Source organism: Sparus aurata, chromosome 17, assembly GCF_900880675.1.
Source record: "Sparus aurata chromosome 17, fSpaAur1.1, whole genome shotgun sequence".
Taxonomy (NCBI): domain Eukaryota; kingdom Metazoa; phylum Chordata; class Actinopteri; order Spariformes; family Sparidae; genus Sparus; species Sparus aurata.
In genome coordinates, this window is record NC_044203.1 from 12,005,062 (window position 1) to 12,026,804 (window position 21,743).

Genomic DNA, 21,743 nt, shown 5'->3' on the forward strand with positions numbered 1-21,743 from the left:
GCACACACACACAGTAATGATCTTCAGTAAATGCGAGTTTTATAATCTTTTTTTTTAAATTGGAAAAAGCTCAATGTAACACAACAATAAAAAAATAGAACAAATGCAAAGGAGTTTTTGAAGGAATTATTTCTCAAGCCACGACAAGATATTTGGGAATTTTGTATGTATGAACAGGCCATAACTTTAAAGTATCCAGGAAGTCAGACTGTCTATTTCCATACAAATTAAATGTATTTCATTAATACAGAAATGTCAGAGTTGTTGTTTGCATGAATTTAAAGGAATGATTTTAAAAAATTTAGAAAAAAAACCTCCTTTGTTAATTTTACCTTTTTAAATTAGGTGGTCAGTTAGGCCCACACTATAAATCATTTATTCAAAAAGCTATCCTGCCTTTTCTTCTGTGTATCTCTTCTGCTGCGACATATTGAATAATTCTCTAAAAAAGGATTTAGAGACATTTAAATAACAATAATAATGATAATAATGATAATGATAATAAAAAGACGGTCTCTTTGATGTGATCATATGTATCTGGTATTTAAATTTAAATTTATGGAAATAAAAGGGTGACAGAGAAAGGAAAGACATGATGCAGATAAGGAAACCATTCAAACACACACACCTGTTCGCTTTTTTTTTATTTAAGAAGGTTTTGATTGAGTGATGAGTTTGCACTCTGACAAGTAGCACAGATGCAATAACAGAGAACCGACTCTGCAAATTGTAGGAGTGGTACGCTGAAAACAATGAAAACAGCATGTGATAGATAGCTCAGTCAAAAGGTTAACGGTAACTCACAGACAAAACGTCTTGTTTTTAAAAAGTGCATTCACAAACATGACAAATACTCTCAACTCATGATGTCTATTTTTATGTGATACAAAATATGCATACCTGTTTTAGATTTGTCTGTATTTCTATACATAGATATTTCTTCAAAAGGATCACTTCTTTTTTCTTTTTTACAAAGGTTAAAAGCAGGGTTGTGGTCATAGCAGCTTCGGATATCTCTAGCCTCTTTACCGTGTAACGAGATACACATAGTCTCAACAGATATCCAAATAAAACCTACCATTTTCTCTGTTGTTCAACTCAAATGACATATTGTCTTTATTGAAAGAGATATTCATCAGTGAAGCCTGCAGTTTAGAAAAGAAATGGATCAATAAAATGCTTGGGCCATTAAATATATTTTTGTATACCCGCTTTTTTGTCAATATCATAAATACTAAAGACACAGGACAATATTATAAGACAATGCTGGGAGACTAAATGTAAAGATTAAAATAGTTCAAACATTATTTTTTTCAAGTTTTCTAGTTCATGAGAAAAAAAAAATATCAGGCGAGCACAGAAACACGATACTTCAGTCTTTTCTTCAGTCTATCCATGCCCCCTTTATATTTAAAAGAGCACTCATAAACAAGGTTGCCAGACAAAGGCCAAACAAATCTCTGTTCTTTTCTTTTTCAGTCCTGTCCAGACAAGATGCTTGCCCATCGTAAATGAGGCAGGATCCTGGTTTTCAAAGGAATTCATAAAAGCAGTCAAACATACTGATAAAAACCAATAAGTACCATGCAAATCTTGCAAGACGACATATTCTCAAACAAGAGACAAAGTATTCTTCGTATAGGCGAAATATCAAGTGAGGAGGGAATGGGTGGAAGGCAAAGACCTCTAATCAATACTAAATACTATGTTTCCAAAACCAAACAAAAAATATTTAATCTGTACATAATATAGTACGCATGAGTTCAGACTGGATCAGCAGTTTCTTTCCTTGTTGTTAGACTCTTAGTCTTTGCCAAACGCCTACCTTGGAATAATACAGAAAAGTCTTTTTAATTGATCCCAATCTCTTTGTTCTCCTCCATAAATCTGGAGAAGGGGCGGCTGGCCCCGACATCCAGACCAGCCTTGTCCATACCCGTCATGGGAGGGCTACTGCCGGTGTGAACACGGTCCATTCCTCCCGGCATGGCACCCAAGGAAGTGATTCCTGTGCCGCCGAGGCTGACGGGCAGCTGGGTGATGCCTCCATTCTGGATCACAGAGATCTCATTGTTCTTCATGGCAAGCCCGTTGGTGATGGCGGCTGCGTACTGGTTCCAGAAGCCTGGGTCGACGTTCATGGCCCGAGCCGCCAGATCCTTCTGGAACATCTCGCTGAACTTCATGGCGTCCCCGCCCAGCAAGGCCATGGGATTCTCTACAGACAGTCGCCGACCCCTTCGGGCTGGAGCGTTGTTCCACATGTGTGTTCCCATGTGAACCTAAAATTAGCAAGACAATAAAAAGAAACATCATGAGTGTGCCATCGTAAGTCACAAATCCTTCGTCCAAGGCAAATACTACATACAAATAAACATTTTATGGGTGGGAATAAAAGGGATAAGGCCAAAGTTCTATGTAAAAACAAACAGCTGTACATGTTTATAAATGACTTTGTCATATACTAAAATGTTATACAAGAGCACATTTGCGAACTGTTGGAAATTAATATAAAATCAACAGATACAATAAAACCATTGATCAATATTAATTAGATAATTCAATATATCCATCGTCATTTTTTGTTTATTTTGAGGCCTGTGTAGTTGTGAATATATGTATATATATATATATATATATATATATATATATATATATATACACATATATATATACACATATATATATATAAATGTAAGTATGTCTGAAATGGACTGATTTTAAATGTGTGATTGTGATATAAATCAAAAAGCTATGTTATACTGAGCTAACAATCAAGAGAGCCCAGATAAGTGATGGGGAGCGGTTGGAACATTCAGAACTACAAAGGCCTTTTGCAGGAATTGTAACACATTACATAGTGTGCATCTTAATACCAGAAAGACCCCATTTACTGTATGTAAAATAATTAATGCTCTTACTTTCAGATTGCCCTTTGTGGTGAAAGCCCTTCCACAAATAGAGCACGCGAAAGGTTTCTCCCCAGTGTGTGTGCGCTCATGGATTTGCAGAGCACTGGCTGAGGAGAAATTCTTCCCACACGAGTGGCAGTTGTGCTGCTTAGGTGTGCGTCGTGGAGGCGGGGGAGCCAACATGGGGTTGAGGCTGGGGCTCATGGTGGTCTGGGGTGCCGCAGCAGGAACCTGGATACCCACGGGCAGGTGAGAGTTGTCACTCAGGGACATTGACTTCCCATGTCCATTCATCTCCATTTTGATCATGTTCGATGCAGTGCTAGCCAAGTTAGGAGTGCTTAGCCCTGAAAAAGGAGAAGTCAAATTAGTATTAGAATGGTGACATTAAACTACGCAGGGTGCAGTTGCAACTGGGCTCCCCATATAGCTGAAAGGTAGCTGTTTAAATTTGAAAATATTCAAATTATATATTACTCTGACCACTTTAATTAGGCAACATTTTACAACATTGTATTTGTTTATTTATAAATTAATAATGTTTGTGAATACTATATTCACTCCTTCTCTAATTGTCAATATATTGTATGTTATACCATATATAACAATATATGACATACTGAGTTGTAACCTGCATAGATGGCATTGCAAGGACATTATTTTCAGTAATAACTGCACATTAGATTTTTAATTCCCTTTAGATAATGCATTAAGGTCTGGTAAATGTTACTGTTACACACCTCGCTCTCTGTTTAGAAACAGCATGTTGAAGTGGCTCTCTTCCTTGATAAAGTGCCTGCCAGGTTGAGTGGCAGTCAAGTCAAGGGCCCCAGTGCCTTCAGTTGCCGAAAGCGGAGATGGGGTCTCTGATTTTTCTGACTTCACTGTTGCCAAGCCAGCTGTATTGTTCTCCTGGCCATCCTCTACTGCCATGGCACTACTATTGTTATTATTGTTCAGTGTAGCTGGGGACTTGGATAGCTGGCTCTCAGAATGGCTGTGAGATGGGGACAAATGCTGCATGGAGCCAGAGGACTCTGACAAAGCAGGGCTCCCCAAGCTTTGACCTTCAGCATCCCCCACCACAGACAACGAATCGGTGGCAAAGCAATCCGTCTCTCCTCCAAAGCTGCTGCCATTCTGCATAAGCTTTTGACCAAATGAGCGGGTCATGTTGGCAGTGGAGTCGATCATCTTCATCTGGTTCTCCATCGCAGCAATGCTGGATATGATGGAAGTTGGTGGGGAGCTCCCAGGTGAGTAAGGTTTGGACGGGTCCACTTCTATCTCTTTTAAGTCAGGTTCATCTTCCAGAGCCTGCTCCATTTCATCCAGAAGGTCATCATCATAATTACTCATTGCATCTAAGCTCTTGTCATCATGGGAGAGGTCAGTTTCCATCTCCTGCAGGCTTTCGGGAACTGGAGTGTTGGGGATCTGCCCTCCCATGTGCATACGGATATGCTGCTGCAAGACAACAGCGTTAGTGAACTTCTTCTGACATATGGGGCAGGAGTGCTGGACCCGGAGTGGGGGTTTGGATCTATGGACGCCAAAGTGTGTTTTAAGGTTGCCCTTGGTGGTGAATGCTCGGCCACATATCTTGCATTTGAAAGGCCTCTCACCAGTGTGGATGCGGTAGTGCATCTTAAGTGCACTCTGGCAGCTCAGAACACGATGACAGATGACACACTGGTTTGGGTCAGTCATCTTCTTGTCAATATTCTCAACAAGCTGCTGCAACTTTGATGTCTCGGAGGTTTGCATAGAGTCTAGGAGGCCTCCAAAGGGAAACTTAGCCTTGAACTGGTCTGAGAGCATGGGAAGGACGGGATGGGAGACAGGATTAGAGGTGGGGCTAGTGATAGGCTCAGTGACCTGGCCACTGTTGGATGGTGTGGTGGAAGTGACAGTAGGGGAAAGAACCATGTGAGTCACTGTTGTTGTGGTAGTGGTGTTATCTCCTGGCCTTGTAGAGCAGCTTGGGGGCAGAAGGACACCTTCAGGTTTCAAGAGAGGCGGTGCATCACTCCCTAGGATGGGTTTTGGGGAGGGCGAAGTAGTGGTCATGCCAGAGTCAGTGATGATATTAGGCGACAACGATGCACATTCGCTTGATGGTGGAGATGGCCTCTGTGGGGACCTGTTGAGCGGAGTGAGGCTTGGTGACTCGCCAAAACCTCCCATCATACTCGGCAGCGTGGGAGGCAGCTGGAGCCCAACTGAGGTGGGAACTGTGGGGAGGACAGGTTTGCTGTCTAGCCATGTGGTTACAGGTTTTTCTGGGGGCAAAGACATTCCATATGGGATGCCTGAGCTTGTGGGTACGTTGTCCAGGTACTCTGGCACAGGGTAGGGGTTCATCTGAATATGTGGGTATTTCTCTTTGTGCCTCTGGAAGTGAACTTTCAGATTTCCCTTGGTTGAGAAACGGTTGCCACATATGTTGCATTTGTAGGGCCTCTCTCCAGTGTGGGAACGCAGGTGGATCTGTAGGGCGCTGTCACTGCCAAACACCTTGGCACAGAATCGACACTTATGCTTGAAGAAGGGGTCCTCAGAGCTGGGCTTAGTGTCAAACACAGACACATTTGGGGGCTTCCCCTTGCGGTGCTTCATCAGAGCAGAGAGAGGGTCGAGCGCATTGGCTGTGGCTGCTATGCTGGCCAGGGGGTTGGGGAAGATAACGCTGCTGGACGAGCTGTGAGGTATCAGTGGTAGACTGGAGGCAGAGCTCAGGCTCAAGCTACTGTGGCTGAGCGAGGGAGGGGTGGTAGAGTTCCTGGAAAGAGCTGAGCTACTGCTGATGCCACCACCTCCTGTTACACTGCTACTAGTGCTAATGTTGTTGTTTGTGACTGAGGATGAGCAAGAGGGAAGTAAGGATGACAACGCAGTACCACTGGGTGGAGGAAACACAGAGTTATTTGAGGATGTGTTTGAGACTGAAGAGTTAGACTGCTGACTGACACTTTGTGGTGTATGAGAGAGAGGCCCTTCTATTGCTGAGGTCAGGGGTGAAGGGCCTTGACCATTGAGAGTGGCCGGCAACCTAACAGGCAGCGGATGGACAGGCGGATTGATGAAGCTGTGTAGCTGTAGCTGACTTGCAACAGGGGGGACACAGGAGGATACAGGCCCCTGGTTTCCAGAAGCATGGCTGTGATGTTGGTTGAGAGCAGGCTGTGAGGCAGACTGTCTGTTCATCAGAGCCACCTGACTGCGTATCTGTTCTATCAGCTGCAGTTGATGTATCTGCTGCTGCTGGAGGGCCATCAGCTGGTCCAGGATCATGGGGATAGCCATGGTTGAAACCCCACTACCCACTGCTGCCCTTACACTCTGTGAAAACTGGGCTACTGCAACCCGGGTGCCATGCAGGGTCTCCAGGGTAACATTGGTGCTTGGCATGGCGTAGCTTGTAACAGTGGAGGGGACGACATCATTGAGCTGAGGTAGAGAGCCGTCTGGCTCAGGGGATGTCATATCTCTGTCTTCGGGATCCATGTTTTTTTCAGGAGAAAGCTCCAGCTCCATCTGCTCGTCCTCTTTCTCTAGGACATTGACCCCATTTAAGGTTGCTGTCTCTTGGATGTCATCCCCCTCACCAGCAGGACTGTGGTTGCCCTCCCTGGGGTCCTCGCTGTCAGCCTGCTCGCTTGGGCAGCTGGGGACAGGGGAGAGCTCTGTTGGGTACTCTTGGGAGGGGTTAGGTGTGTCCTCATTGTCATTCACTATAAGCACCAGAGGGTTTTTGGTGCAGTTTTTTAAATGTTCACAGAAGTCTGACCACTTGAAGAACTCTGCGCAACACTTCTCACATACATGCGTCTCCTCACTGCCACTGCGGCTCTCATTCCCGCTGTCAGCATCATCCAGAACATCACCTCGGGCTAAAGGGAGGGGAGGGAGCAAAGGGAGTGAAGAGGGAGAGGAAAGGAGGGAGGAGGAGGCAAAAAAAGAAGAATTAATGAATAAATAATCAATAAAGAATCCACACATATTTTGCAGTGCAGTGCTGCAAAGATTTAACCTTTGATTTTTTTTCTCTCTTTTAACATAACCAAAATCAATATTCTTTTTATTTTTTTACCCTGAACAAATTGCCCTAGTTCACCAATTCTCAAGACCCAAGTTTGTGCATTCACTCCCTCTCCATAGAGCCAGCTAATAATTTTCTTTGTGCAATCCATCAAATTATGAGGGCCTATCAATTGTGGATACTGCCGCTTAATGAAATTCCATAGAACCTATTGATTTCCAATATTTCATACAATTCACAGCTGCCTCATCTGTTGGGTACAAATCAGGACTTTGATGGCCCCATTAGGATTCCCCTCTGCTATCAAGCCCAGTCATTTCCACCTGAATTTCAAACGCCTGGGCCTTTTCAGTTAGAATTGCAATGGTAATGCTTTAGTCCTGAATCTAAGCAAGGGACTTTTTACTGCTGTATTCTTATGACGTCAGGAAAATTGTGTTGACAATTATAAGTTCAGAGATCTGATGGATATACAGCTCTTATACATTTCCTGCATTACCCACTGTTAAATTAGAGCATTTAAAATATATGCAACCAAAATACACATATCTATTATACAAAATTGGGCCCACTTTGAAATGTTTTGAAATATAAAACATTCCCTCTGAGTTGATAAATTTTGAGTTAGTTTCTCTCTCTCTTTCTTTCTCTCTCTCTTTCTGTCTCTCCCATGGTCTCTCAATTAGACTCAACAAATTACATGCTAGTGCCATGGCAGCAAAGTCTCTGATTAGTTACACATGTTTAATCACAGTTGTAGGAAGCCACTTCCTCTTCCACATGCAACCATCAAGAGTCACACAAGCCAGCGTAAGCTCTGAACATGGACCCAATTCACACCTGATCAAAACCATGTAAAAATGGCCTCCCTTGTGTGTTTATTTTTTGTGCTGAAGCGTAGTTGTACTCTGTGTGTGTGTGTGTGTGTATGTGTGTCTGTGTGTGGTTGTGCGTGTGTGTTGCTCGTGGCCACACACATATTTCCTTTTCATTACGAGTAGGAAGTGTGCTCAATCACCGCCACAGCATCCTGCGCATGCTTTATTTCAGTTTACACTCAGCATATATCTGCTAATACAATTATTTATATACAAATTAAACAATTTTCTACACACATTACACTATAAAAAATGTTAGGACAATTTAATGGCCATTATTGCAAATAGAAGTGATGTATGACATGAACAGATGGTCACTTAAAAAAGCTGTAGCAGAGTTAATAATTCTTTAAAAAAAGGCTCAAAGAAAAAAATATATAGGTTTATAATTATTTACAAAGTATGCATGGGACTGTATGTCTATATCTAAACACACACACAAATCTTGAATCCTGAATAAAGTAAGTAACTGATCTTTTTTTTCAGCAGATATAAAAAAGGCGTGTAGACATCACCTCTAATTACTTCAAGAAAAGGCTGCACGTCACAGACGGCACATGTTGAATCAACATTAAAGGTCTGACCGTGCTCTGTGCGTGAGTAATCATGAGATTCATACAGTGCTTACACTCATTTCAAAGGTTAAAAAGGAGCGAGCCATGGTGAAGCAGACATGAAGCATTCGTTCCAATTACAATGACTCATTAGTAAAGAAATTCATCACTCCTCCTGTAATTTCTGTCCGAGGGGGGGCATGAGCTATCAAGGTCTGGTGGCTGTAACTTAATTAATTATCAACGGAAAGGCTTTGGACAGGCTCCATGTTCTGGGGCAGGGCTGACAAAACAAGATATTATTTGACATAATCACGTATGTTGCCAGGTTAAATTTAAGAAAAAAAGAAGGGGGGGAAATAAAATGTTAAATCATTTTGTATTATTTCGCAGTTGCAGTTAGAATACCCCCTCTCTTTTTTGATTTTCCTGCAAACTCCTCCATGAAAAACAAAATAATTCTTCATTATTTTTTTCAAAATCTGCTATAAAGTTTTATTAAAAGGCTCAAATCCTAAACAAAAATCCTCAAGTGAAAAGCAGTGAGTGGGTAGCAACGTCAGCGACACGTGACAGCAGGCTAAAAATCTCCTTAGCCCAGCAGCGGACAGCAGAACTCATTTCCATAATTGGGGGTTGAAAGGTCAACACAAATGAGCAGGCATTGTGTTGAGCTGATTAGTTATTAGAATGGTATTACTGTCAATCTCTTTTATTCATTCATACAATTACAAGTGGGGGCCTTTGTATGCCTCTGACCTCACACACACTGACACGTTTTATCACACGCATAAGAACACACACACACACACACATTACTTGTGTATGTATAGAGATAAAGCACATATGCACATTCACACAAAAGAATACCCATCCAGAGTGTGTATGAGTGTGCTTGCACAGGCCTTCCTTGTCAAATTTACCCTGCAATGAGCAATATTTTCCATGACTTAAATGTAGAGATAAACTACACTCTTCATAACTATTTCTTTAATTTGTTATTTTAATTTAAAATTACTGATTTTTTATTTGAAAATGTCCTTCCCATTGGACATTTACAGTTTTGTTGCAGCATACATTTTACAGGAGGCACGATCAACAAAAGAAAAATAATTTCTGTTTTCAAAATTCAATTCCACACTCTTAATGGCTCAGGACAATTTGGCTAATTCAACAATACTGCACACTGCCGGTTAAAAAAAGAAAAAAAAAAAGATTTAAGGAACTGATCAGGCGGGTTTTTGTTGTGGTTTCGGACAGTTTGAACATCGCCACTGTTGCTCAACATTACAACACAGGCCACACTGATGTGCAACATGATCATTTTTATGCTTTTTTTGGGAAAACTGTACAAGCACATGATCTCAAAATAATTCTGATGCATTCACAATCCCTCTGAAACTGGGAGGGGGGTGCCATTGTTTTGTTCATGCAGCTGTGTGAATGCGACATTTTGTGGTTGTTATGTGTTTGCAAGACAGTGACAAAGTGTGTGCGTGTGTGTGTGTGTGTGTGGGGGGGGGGGGGGGGGTCGGGTCGTATTGATTTTCCTATAGCATGAGAAAGGAAAGGGTGGAAAGAAAAAAATCCAATCCGTTTCTCATTCCTTTAAGAGTCTTCATTTACACAGATGCAAATATTAAAGCTGATCGCAGTCAATAGGGGGATTGTAGACATTGAATCTGTGTGTCCGCTATCTCGCTTGACAATCTCTGGCATGCTAACTGAAACCGCTAATCTGACATATTATATCAGATGAGGTATTCATGCTTTCCACTGATTCCACAGAGCCGGGCATTGAGCGGAGCGTTGAGCAATTACTAATTCTACCCGTTCTTAACAATTTCCAGATTTCACTTAATGAATACACACATGGACAGTGACAACGGTAACGCTTTGCTCTATGCTGAGGTGAAATCTTCACGTTCATTTCGAATATATTGTATCCTACGTTTAAACTGTTTTCAGCTCAAGCTGTGATATTCTTTGATTTCATTTACGTTGTTAAAGACAGTAAGAAGAGCCGTCCCCAAAAAAGCGCCGCCCCTCCTTCTGCCTTCTTTAAAATGCATTCTCCCTGAGCATCTGAGGAGAGCTTATAGGATCCTCAAAGAGAGACGCATCACCATAGGTCCAGCCCAAGTTGGGAGGGGAGGGCGAAAAAAGAAAGAAAAAAAAAAAAAAGCGTGGCCTGCTGTGTTCTACAATGTTGGAATTCTTGTGCAAATTACATTTTTCCATTGCATCATTTTCTCTTCTCTGATAAATTAATTATTTAAGAATTCATAATTTGTATTTTTTTTTTTTTTTCTAACCGACAGCATCTGTTCTGATGCATTGTGTGCACGTTGCTGCATTTTGCATTTGGAAACTTGCAGCACACGATCATTCAAAACCCACAAGAAGACAGGATCATTTACTATGATTTTACTTTGATTATGCACTTTTTTGACGCAATAATTCCTGTTTTTAAATACTGAATCTGACCTAAGCATCGCAGTGATTCCACTAACTCCACCCCTGTATATTTGCTTGTATTTTTTAAGCCGACAGATACATCGAACAGTTATATTTTTCAGTCATCTCTCTGTGGCCGTAACCACTTAAACCATCTCAACACCTCGAGTATTCCTGTGCATCCTCAGACCTGCAGAGGCTCGAGCGTCCTCAGCACAGCTCTGTGTCATTATGTGTGTGTGTGGGTGTGTGTGTGTCATCGGCCTGGTCAGCCCCACTGCAGAGTGGTACAGTCATATCTGCACTAACAGAAAGGCCTTTGTCACTGCCTGCAGATGCGGAGCAGCCAAAACATTAACGATTTGTTTGTGTAAGCATTTGCAATACAGTATTCAATGACGGCACTCTGTCCAGATGACTGTGTCACCCGTCAAGACGGCTCTGTGTGTGTCCGCGTGTGGATTTACAAAAGGGGCTCGAGATGAGGAGGACGATCTAATGGACGCTCATCCTCGGCAGGCCGAGGACATATTTTATAGATTCTGTCTCCTCCAATTGAGTTTCACTTAAGTTTAGATGGTTGGATGCTAATTTTTAAATTACAAAACAAGTTCTCTTTTTACACCCAACGCAAGATGTCAAACTCTTCCACTGTGGCTCTATTTTCTGACTGAATCCGTGTTAAAATCACCCCGACAAACACAAACAAAGTCATCAAAAGAAAACCAGCTAATGGCAAAACGCACCTTTTCACTTGATGCCTTGTTGGCTTTCTCTTAAATCCCCCCCCCCCAAAATCTGCTCTTTAGTCTAACATTAAATGGTCTCTCCTGTCTAGTTCTTCCTCTCAATCAGGATCTCACTTGTTCGTGTGTGTTTTCAGTGCTGAGTAGTAATTAAGACACAGCCATATTTGAGTGCCTTCTTGAAGACATCTTTGGCACGACTATGTGGGTGGTCCAGAGGCCTGCACCCAATGGTGAGAGGGGATTAAAACAAAAGCCAAACAAAGCCCCACTGCAGGGGGAACCGTGTTGTCACTGTCAGCAGGGATTTCCTCAATATATTATATTTTTTGCACCTCATAACCGCGCACATTCCTGCCTCGAAGATTAAGCTGTGGAGAGGGGAAAGAGTTCAGACACGGTGAGTGTGTTTGAGAGCAACATGTGAATATGAAAATGTGAACTGAAGTCACGTTCGTAGCGGTCGTGAAAACCTCTTATATCGCAGAAGATGTCGAAAATATAATTTTACCACCAACAAAATGGTAAAATTAAGTTGTTTTTTTTTGGTTACACTTGATACGTAACGCCGACGTCCATAGCTGAGGAAATGCACCTTTAGAAATTCTTCTAAATAAGAGTGAGCAGGAATGGGCTTGATTTACAGCCTCCCACACACTCCACATGCACACCTTGAGAGACACTGGCTGTGGAAGAGGAAGCAGTTGGCGACATTAAAAGCCCGTCGCTGTTCACACTTTCTAGGACACGAGTAAGCTGTGCTGCCAAGGTCAACGGCACACATGTTCTAATTGTACAAGGAGCTTGACATCTAGCGGCAGGACCTGGCTGGCCGGGGCTAGACAAAGGTTAAGTCAGCAAGCTTTGTAAAAGCACTCCTAAGCAGACCGCCCCCCCCCACCTCTCCACCACCTCCTCTCCCCATCCTAACACACACACACACACACACAACCCCCCATGCCCCCAGGGGGGCAAGTGTCCGGAAGGCCTGAGGGGGAGATGATATGCCAGACAAGCTTGTTGGCACTTGATTTGAGTTTTTCCATCTTTTCAGGGGGGATGCGGCACATTAAAGGGGTCCTGCAGTGGACAGCAGCGAGAGACATCCGCATGAAAACAGGTCAAGTCAAACGGAAGGGTTTGGAAAAGAAAGCACACGCGAGGTGAAGTTTTTTTTTTTTACCCAGGCTCCCCTTAATCTTGTGCCTATTTCCTCGTTTGAAATGAAAAGGCGCCGCGGACAGAGTGTCCTTGAGCACAATTTGAACACCACTCGACTGCCTGCCTTTCCCTCTGCCACCAGCCCCCCGACATGTATGGATTTAAAGTCTAAATCAAGCGGCGACTGACGATTGGAACTTCTGAATTCCTTCGACATTATATGCAATGATTTGTCAAGGCCGGCGATCAATAGTGTCGTCACGAGCTGCGCCACGGAGAATAGAACAGGCAACGGGGGAATCCGATCACGCTGCAATGATACACTGACAGTCTGACATTTGTAGCTCGTCTGTAAGGTAGCTTAGGATGAGACATGGTATTATTAGGTTTATCTAAGTGTGTATGGGCTCAGTGTGCTCTGCCAAAAAAGGCTTGGGATTGTTTCACTGCAGCGTCTGTCCTGGAAACAAGCGAGCCAGTATGTAGAGCTCCAGCGAGGACAGGCGAGAACATTCCACGGCCACTACCAGCCTTAAGCACAATGGCGTGGATGCTATATGTTACCCGCCACACAGCCTCAGTGTGCGTTTGTTTGTGTGTTTTTTTTTTTGTTTTTTTTTTTTTGTGGGGGGGTTTTAAAGCCACACGTCCATGCAGGAAGGTGTGTGTTGAAATAGGAGAACAGCATCCAGGAAAAGAATGCATGGCTCCTTTTTTAAAAAATCTTTTTGTCTTATTTGATCCACCTCTGGTTATTTTCTGTTTTAAAAATGCAAAGGGGTCATTTTCAAATAAAATCCCGCCCGCGTGTAAATTCAACGTCAGGAAAAAAAAGCGTACGTTGGCTTTTTTCATTCCATGATCCTACAGGAGGGCAACCTGATGGACGCCTTTCGCATCTCTGAACAAAACCCTTGGGGCAGGTTTTCCTCGACGTTAATGCGGAAACAATGTTTGTGTCAAAAAATATGATGATGATCAAAATCAACAGAGGGAAGGGCAGGTGAAAAAAGAGCCAGGAGAGATCAGTGTGTGTTCTCCCCCTCACACCGACATTTCCCCATGCAAAGAGAACTGCTCCCCAGAGATTACATCACGCATTTCTATTGTAAAGGAAGAGTGTGTGACTGGGTGTGTGTGTGTGTGTGACTGGGTGGATGGGTGTGTGTGTGTGTGACTGGGTGTGTGAGTGTGTGTGTGTTGGCCAACATGAGCCTGGAGTGAGGTATAAATAATAGCAGTGATTTGTTGTGAGCACCGTGGAAATACATCTTTCAGTGAGCACCATTAAACGTGCTGATTTTTAACAGTTCAAAACAGCTCTGTTATCGGAGAGGGGGTGTTGTCAAAACTGCATCAAAATTACCGAATTCACAGAAATTAAAATGTGATACAATACAACTGTTAATAACATACAATTTAAGGAGATTGAGAATGTGAAAACGAGCAGGTAGAGCAGGATGTGTGCGCTCTGAAGTGGAAAGATTAATATCCCCACAGTTGTCACGTTGTCCCCGTAATTCCTCCAGCATTTACAGCCTCGCTTAAGATGTGACTTTGGCTCCGTAATGCTCGTTTTATTGCGCAAAAAAAAAAAAAAAAAGAAAAGAAAAAAAAAGGAGGTTGAGTACAGAATAAAACATGAATGAGCCCTTTTTTTTTCTTTGCTCCTTCCCCACATGGCGAGGACGGGCTCTGTCAAGCGATCTTGTCGACATTGTGAGCAAAAGGGAACAAATCAAGTGTGCTAAATTTATGTGAAGGGGGTAAACAAAAACATTTCCATAACAAAAACAAGGCTTCGACCTGCGACAGAATCCGCGTTTTCTTTTTTTTTTCTTTTTTAGTTCCTCGGAGGAGCCCGGACAGGCGCGCAGGGACAAAAGGCACGAATGTGGGATAAAACATTAAAATATAGAAATAAAAAAAACATTTTTTTAAAATGAAAAATATACATTTAGACGCGTGTGTTGCGTGTTTGTGCGCGTGTGAGGAATTTAAAAGCTCCGAGGAGAGGGTGTCAAATAATTCCCAACTTCTCACACAGTGTGTGTATGCACGGTTTGCGCGTGTGTTCGGTGTGCGCGCTGGCACATACGAGTGTGTAGGATTACAGAGACGCATTTAAGAAAACAGCTCCGGTGTTCGACACATAGGAAAGTATGCAAATAATTCTGATATTAAACAACAAAAAAAGAAATAGGTTTTTTTTTTTTTTTTTTAAAAAGGCCTCCAGCACACACACTGACACAAACGCAGCCAGTGCAGACTGGTGGAAATGAATGATATGCTTTAGTTGTGTTAATCTTAAAAGTCAATCTGACAGCCGGCACAGCCTGAGCGACATGCAGGTTTAACTGATGTTCGGGAATTAAAAATAAAAACACAACTGCTTCAGCGAGAAAAAAAGAATAAAACACCAGTCACCAGCCAGCCAGTGACTCCTGAGTGCCTCATAATGGATTTATCACAAATAAATCCGCCTATATTGAAGTCATTAAATATTTATCTGAAACCCAGCAATAATCCAAATAAATCTAGTTGAGATTAAAGTGAAAGAAACGAGTTAAAAACAAAACAAAACAAAACCAAAACAGAGAGAACCACAGCAGTGTGGAGCAGAAACAAGGGGGAAGTTGCCTGTTCGGATCAGAGAGCTCAGCTGATCGGATCCACTCACCGTGCTCGGAAACCACCCCGGCTAGTGCGGGATCCTCGTCCGACTTGAGGTGCTGCGGCTTGGCTTGCTTGCGTCGGGACATGCTGCTGGCGTCGGTGCTGGCGATGCTTCTGCTTTTGCGCTCCGGGATGCCTCTGCGTTTTGCAGATACATCGGCGAAAAAGGGGAGCGAATGTATCAACACTCTCTTCAAAAAAAAAGAAAAAGGACAACAACAACAACCAAAAAAAAAAAGAAAAAAGAAAAAAGAGTGGAAAAAAAGTTCGCAAACAGTTCTGGTGGCAGCGGGAGCGGAGAGAGCAGGGGGACAGAAGAGAGAGGGGAGAAAAAATAATGTGAAATTAGCCGGTGCTGCTGCCGCTGCTGTTGCTGTGCGTCGGATTGCGCATGTCGGTATAATAATTATGATAGTGAATAATGCCTCGCGATTAATGGCACCGTGTGAAGGTGGGGAGGATTGGCTGGAGTCCAGCGGACGCGCATTGGATATGGTAATGAGGGACGGACTAAGCAATTAGCCGCTTCACTCTCAGACTTTATCCGTCTCTTTTTCTCTTTACTATCCAGCCTCCCCCCGACAACACAACACAACACACCAAATCTCTTGTTATGCCCGGCTCACGGGGGGGTCTTCAACGGGGAAAAAACGTCAGGCTCTGTTCTTTTTTTCCCCCCCTCCTTCCTTTCGGCGAGTGCACCGACTCACAAGCGCCGAGGATTCACCGCGAAGTATCTCTCATCTTCATCACTCTGACCTTTACGATCCCCGCTTCAGACACACACACACACACACATACACACACACACACACACAAAAAAAGCGTCTCTCTCACCGAGTCTGTCTCGAGAGTTTGGCTCAGTTCTCGCACTTTCTCGGCAACTTTTGTGCGAGCGTGTGAGTGTGCGTCGAGGTTGAACACGCACCTCCTTCCGAGCTGGACTCAGATGAAGCGATGTTTACAGTCTCTGAGACTTTAAAGTTTTCTCTCGATGGACATCTGTCCGGTGCGAGCAGAACTTCTTCACACCGGCAATAGATGGTCACCGGGAGCGGGGGGGGGCTCTCTCTTTTCCCTTCTCGCTCGTATGGCGCAGCCTCGCTCTCCAAAACTTTGACGCGCGTCTCTTTTCCGAAGAAAAAGCGGCTTCGACAGTCCTCCTCTCCGCCACAATGCGATCAAAAACTCATCTGTCCCGTTAGGCAAGTCGCTTCAGTGTTTTCCACGATAGCGACCAACTCCTCCTCTCGCCGTGTTTTAGCTCCCGGGTTGCGCCTTCGCCTCGGTGCGCTCTCTCCAAAAAACAAAACAAAAACAAAAACAAATAAAGTGTCTTTTTTGGATATTCGGTGGCCAGAAACACTCAAGCGCCGCTTGTTTCCCGAAATGGAAGCATCAGTCGGTGTCTTCCCTTCACTCGGAGCCAACTTTGAAGTTATCTTTTCTGGCAGCCCACAAGCGCTGTCGGTCTCTCGGCGTCGGGCATGGCTCCGTGTGTGTGGGGGACTGCGCTGTGTGTGAGAGTTAACCCCCAAGCAGAGGTTCAGCCCATTGCTTTCAGCCACCACTAGGATGTACCACCACGTTACTGTTCAATGGATCGTCCTCAGACTCGCAGCGTGAACACCCAGATTTGACCTCCCATCATATAATATCTCACAGCTCCGAGCAGCCGCCGCCGCTGACAGACAGATAGACAGACAGACCGTCATATTAATCTCGTTGAGTGTGTTTTTGCACAGCGGCTCTCCATCTCCATAGCCTCAACTTTATTTGTAGTTTATGGACATTTTACGCGCGGAAATGTAGTTCCTCCCTTTACTGACAGTGATCACATCATATGATTTACAGTAAAAAAAAAAAAAAAAGAAAAAGATGATTAAAAGATATCTTATCCAGACTGTGTGGCCCCATTCAGAAGATGATTTCAACATGACATCATGCTTAACACCCTTTTTCTGCTCTTTTCTGGCAAAATGCAAAAAAAAAAAGGAGCGAGGTTTCATCTCACCGTGCTCCAGAATAAACACATTAACCCTTTGCTTTGCATGTGTGTATTTGCGTTCAAATCTCTGTGAGCACAGGGGGGTCACATTAACGGGGAGAGGATCGAAAGGATTGGGACGTGGATTCCGGCTGGCGCGTAAATAAGGAGGAGAAGAAAGGAACGTGCGTAATTTTCTATCCATTAATATGACTTTAGAGCAGCGTAAAGTCGATGTTTTCTCGCAGGTTCACGTGTATAAACCTCCTCAATTCGTAGCTAAATTTCTCTTTAGCATAAATAATGATGTGCTCCAATACTATAACATGTGAAAAGAGTAGCTCTGCACATGTCTGGTTGTTGTCGCGTTTGTCGCTCTGGCGCGTAAAACCATTTTACAGTAACGATGACTGCTGTCAGGAGGGGTGCTGTTTGGAAGAGAGAGAGAGAGAGAGAGAGAGGTGGGGGGCTCAGTTAGAGCACCCCCCCCACACTCCCTTTCTCTCCCCCTCTCCCTCCTGTCGCTTTGACTCGTCTATCCCCCTGTGTCCACCTCATATGAGAGACAAATCTGTTGACAGCAAGGTCGTCCTGTGAGCAAACTTTCTTTTCTTCCTCTCCTCCTTCTCCTTCCATCATCCCCCCCACCACCACCTCCTCCCCTTTTAGAAGTTATGTCCAAAAGGCCTGTTATTATCTGGTATTAATAGATGCAGCCCCGGGAAGACAAAATCAGCTATTGATAATTGCAAGGAGTATACGGCAGCTACTGTATCGATCGGCGTGTCCTCCACTCCCCTGGTGCTGAGAGATAAGGAGACACACTCTTTAGAGCAATATAATTTCTTTTGACCTATCTGCTTGCTACAGACTTATGATGAATAGCCGGAGTGGCTGAAGTCCTTTATCACCAAAGTTACCCCCTTGATATAATATTGATTCTTTATAACTAGCTCGCCGCACAAAAATCAAACTGTCCACTTGGCCATCATCATCATCAATATCATCACAAAGGCGGAGGAATGAGGATCCCCCCCGCGCGCCTCCTCTCCTTCGCGAGGGGCGAGCCTTCACAATCACCCAACCCCCCACCCCCCTCTGTAGGCCTAATCTTTATTTTGCTGATGATGAAAGGAGAGGGGAAACGAGGCAAGGTGCCATTTAGGACGAGATGCCATTTAATCCTGTACACCACGCACACACGCACACACACACACCACATAGAGAAACAAGGGGAGGGGAGAGGGAGATCCAGTGTGATCAAGGATCCCCGAACTGCTTGGACTTCTGGGAAAAAGTAATTAATTTGACATTACTGGTGATTTTGAGGGGGCCCTCTGTGTGATTTGAGGCTCCACGTGACCTGCGATTCGCGTGATTCCATCCCATCATTTTTTCATAATTGTTATTAAAGTATATGGATGAAATTACAATTAAAAAAATCAATGCATTCAGTCACGTAACAGTAAAATAAATAGCTTCTTAATTAAACATAATAAATAAAAAAAATAATAATAAAGGGCGTTCGTTTTGTGACACGGCTGACACCGGACGCGCCTCAGAGGTGTCTTCCTCTAACCTTAGAGGGACGGCGGGTTCTGTTTTGCTGCATAGCTGGAGCCCCACAGCGGCTGTTAGAACAGAACAGGGCCACTCTCCCCCATTCACCCACACACACACAGAGAGAGAGAGAGAGCTGCTGGTGGAGGAGAGGAAGAGGAGGAGGTGGTGGTGAGGGGGGCGAGGAAGGGAGGGAGGGAGGGAGGGAGGGAGAGAAGAAACGTGTAATCACCCAAACAACCATTTTTACCCATTTTCAACCCCTTCTGGATCTGTGTCGCAAGGTAAGAAAAAAAAAAAAAAAAAAGGAAAAGAAGAAGAAGAAAAAGGGGTCTAGCTGGCTCCAGCAGCGGCCCTCTCTCTGCATCATGAAGTGCACCGGCTGACTTTTCTCTCACACTCTGCAGTCTGCCGTGAGGTTGTCTGTCTCTTTCACTGCGGATACCGTGAAGGGGGGAGGCCCCGGACCGACCGCGAGGAGGGAGAGACGCCAAGAGGTAAATGACGCCCGCAGTTTGAATTTATCCGTCAGTGTGTCGCTGCGTAAAATAAGATCTCGGCCGTTGGATTTGTGTGTCGGCGCGGGGCTGTGAGGGGATTGATATTTTGTATACCTTGTGTGGATCGTGGAGCATGTGATCACACCGCTAACTCAACGCAGTCTGAAGAACCGCGTCCCCCCCACCCACCACCCGCGCCAGCGTCCAATCAGACGTCTTTGCGCCGCCGCAACTGGTGCCAAGACGCATTTACACACATATACACACACACCGCAGGCTACTGTATCAGCCTATGGCAGCTTATGGCATACTGCTGGGGCTTCTATCTGCACCAATCAGAGACGATGTATAACTTTATCCTGCCATTGGTTGATGATGGGAACAGTCTCCCTGAGGACAGGTCAAATATTCCCGCGAGACTGGGACTACATATTTGGTTTATAGTGACTTTATTATATATTTATTTTATTTGATGTCCTTAGCAACATTTGTATCGCTGTAACATTTTCCTATAGAGACTCTAACTTTGTCAGAGGTGATACAGTTTAAAATGATCACATACCTTTGTATTCTACTGTAATCGATATTCATAATATTCCCATAAATATTTGTCACATTAATTAATTGAACTTTTTGCCCGACGCCACACTATTTGCATTCAGTAGCTGTTATTACAAAGATCGTGGTGCCACGTGCAAAGTGTTATGTTAGCATCCGAAGGCTCCTGTTTTATAAAAGTCTACGTTTAGATAAGCATTTTAAAGTGATCACATTTCTTTGTCAGTTTCTTGTGGTCGTCTTTTACTACAGTATTTCTATAATTATCTATTCTTAAACTGAGTCTATGGCTTTACCTTTATTCCTTCATCTATTTATATATTCTTGCAGTTGATTTGTCAAGGGGACAATACATGAAGGCATTGTTGCATCTAATTGAAATGCAACCGATGGCATGTTTGTAGGACTTCTAGCTGTGGCTAATTTGCAGTCCTCGTCCCTGGTGAGGCTTTTGAGGAATAAAACACATGATACAACACTTTCAAACAGACATTAAAACTAAACAATAAATCCCGCCGTAGACGAGCAGCCGCTGCAGACAGTGATTGTAACAATGAGTAAGACCAACAATTAGGAACTGTGACTGAAAAGAACAACTGAGAAAAGAGAAAAAAAAGGGGAGTAAAAGGACGGTGAAATAAGGGCGCTATATAAAACATGTAACTCAGCGTTCACATATTCGGCCTTGTTTAAGCCGTAGAAAGTATTATTTTACCATTTACAATAAGATCAGCACACTTGTTTTCACTCAAGGATCAATGTTACTTCCTATTGTTGGGTCGTATATTAAAGGGGCACAACGTAGTTTTACAGACAATACAAATGAGGCAATAATACAAACTCAGAGTTTTTGGTTTTTTTGTTTTCAATAAGTGAATGAACGAGCGCTTCTCAGAGGAAAAATAAGGTCCCCAGAACACTGTTTGAAGCTGGAACGGTGGCGGGGTCCGCCAAATACAAACAAAGTCAAACAGTGTGAGTGTTGTCCTTTAAGGTCGCTTTGTTTATTCAGTCGCGCAACTGTAGAGAGTTTGTTTGTTCAGTTTGTTTGGGTATAAACAAGGTTTTCTCCCCGGATTCAGTTTTCCTTTCCCCAAAAACTACATAGTGCACCTTTAAGAGTCTTCTCTGCAGACTATTGAGGAGGGAGCCACTCTGAGTGTGCGTCGTATTATCAGACACTACAGCAGCTGCTCGTCTGAATGACGCGATATAACAGCGTATGTTTTTTTTTTTCCTTTTCCCGACATGTTTTTCTAGCTTTGCTCCGCACTACACATCCATTAGTTGGATATGTAAAACACACGCGCACACATGCACACACAATTTGATACATAATTGTGGACATCATGCATAAGTAATGACCATTGTAGCTGGGACGCTGCTAAGTGGCAACTGGCTGTGATCCTGCGCTGAAAGTGGAGTGTTTTGCTCTCACATTTGTCACCGAGTCGGAGGTTCAGGAGGAATCTGAACCCACGTGATTTGTGAACTTTTGATTTTTTTTATACATATACTTTTGCCGGTTATCATATCATGGCCTGCTTATCTCGCTTCAAATGAGGCAGGCTGAGATAAAATGTGACAGGCGGCTCGTACCTGAGATGAGTAAAATTTGATCCGACTGCTCCAATCAGGCCTAATTGAAATGAATTGAATCAAACCAATTTCTTCTGCTACTGTAATTAAATTAGTCGCGGGGCCGTAATTGG

The 21,743-nt window shown here is 43.6% G+C and overlaps 1 protein-coding gene and 1 long non-coding RNA gene across 2 annotated transcripts in view; one reads left to right on the top strand and one right to left on the bottom strand.

Moving 5' to 3' along the window:
• Positions 1–627: 627 nt before the first annotated feature.
• Positions 628–16,955, bottom strand: sall3a (spalt-like transcription factor 3a). Its single transcript, XM_030394725.1, has 4 exons — positions 15,431–16,955; positions 3,653–6,805; positions 2,922–3,259; positions 628–2,282 (listed from the first exon to the last, which is right to left on the bottom strand). Exons 1-4 carry the CDS (start codon positions 15,510–15,512, stop codon positions 1,851–1,853), a joined length of 4,005 nt encoding a protein of 1,334 aa, XP_030250585.1. The 5' UTR covers positions 15,513–16,955; the 3' UTR covers positions 628–1,850.
• Positions 16,956–19,188: 2,233 nt separating this feature from the next.
• LOC115566852 (uncharacterized) overlaps positions 19,189–21,743 on the top strand; it is a 57,514-nt gene continuing 54,959 nt past the window's right edge. The window contains exons 1-2 of the long non-coding RNA XR_003981085.1: positions 19,189–19,257; positions 19,381–19,470. This is a non-coding gene — a long non-coding RNA (uncharacterized LOC115566852). The remainder of the gene's footprint in view (positions 19,258–19,380; positions 19,471–21,743) is intronic.

What these genes read in the sequence shown, in the direction of transcription:
- sall3a (XM_030394725.1), bottom strand. Translation starts at nt 15,512, where the DNA reads ATGTCCCGACGCAAGCAAGCCAAGCCGCAGCACCTCAAGTCGGACGAG. An exon ending in CGGGGTGGTTTCCGAGCACG is followed by an intron (nt 6,806 to 15,430) that starts GTGAGTGGATCC and finishes CCCTCCCTTTAG; the next exon opens with CCCGAGGTGATGTTCTGGAT. An exon ending in CCACAAAGGGCAATCTGAAA is followed by an intron (nt 2,283 to 2,921) that starts GTAAGAGCATTA and finishes TGCTAATTTTAG; the next exon opens with GTTCACATGGGAACACACAT.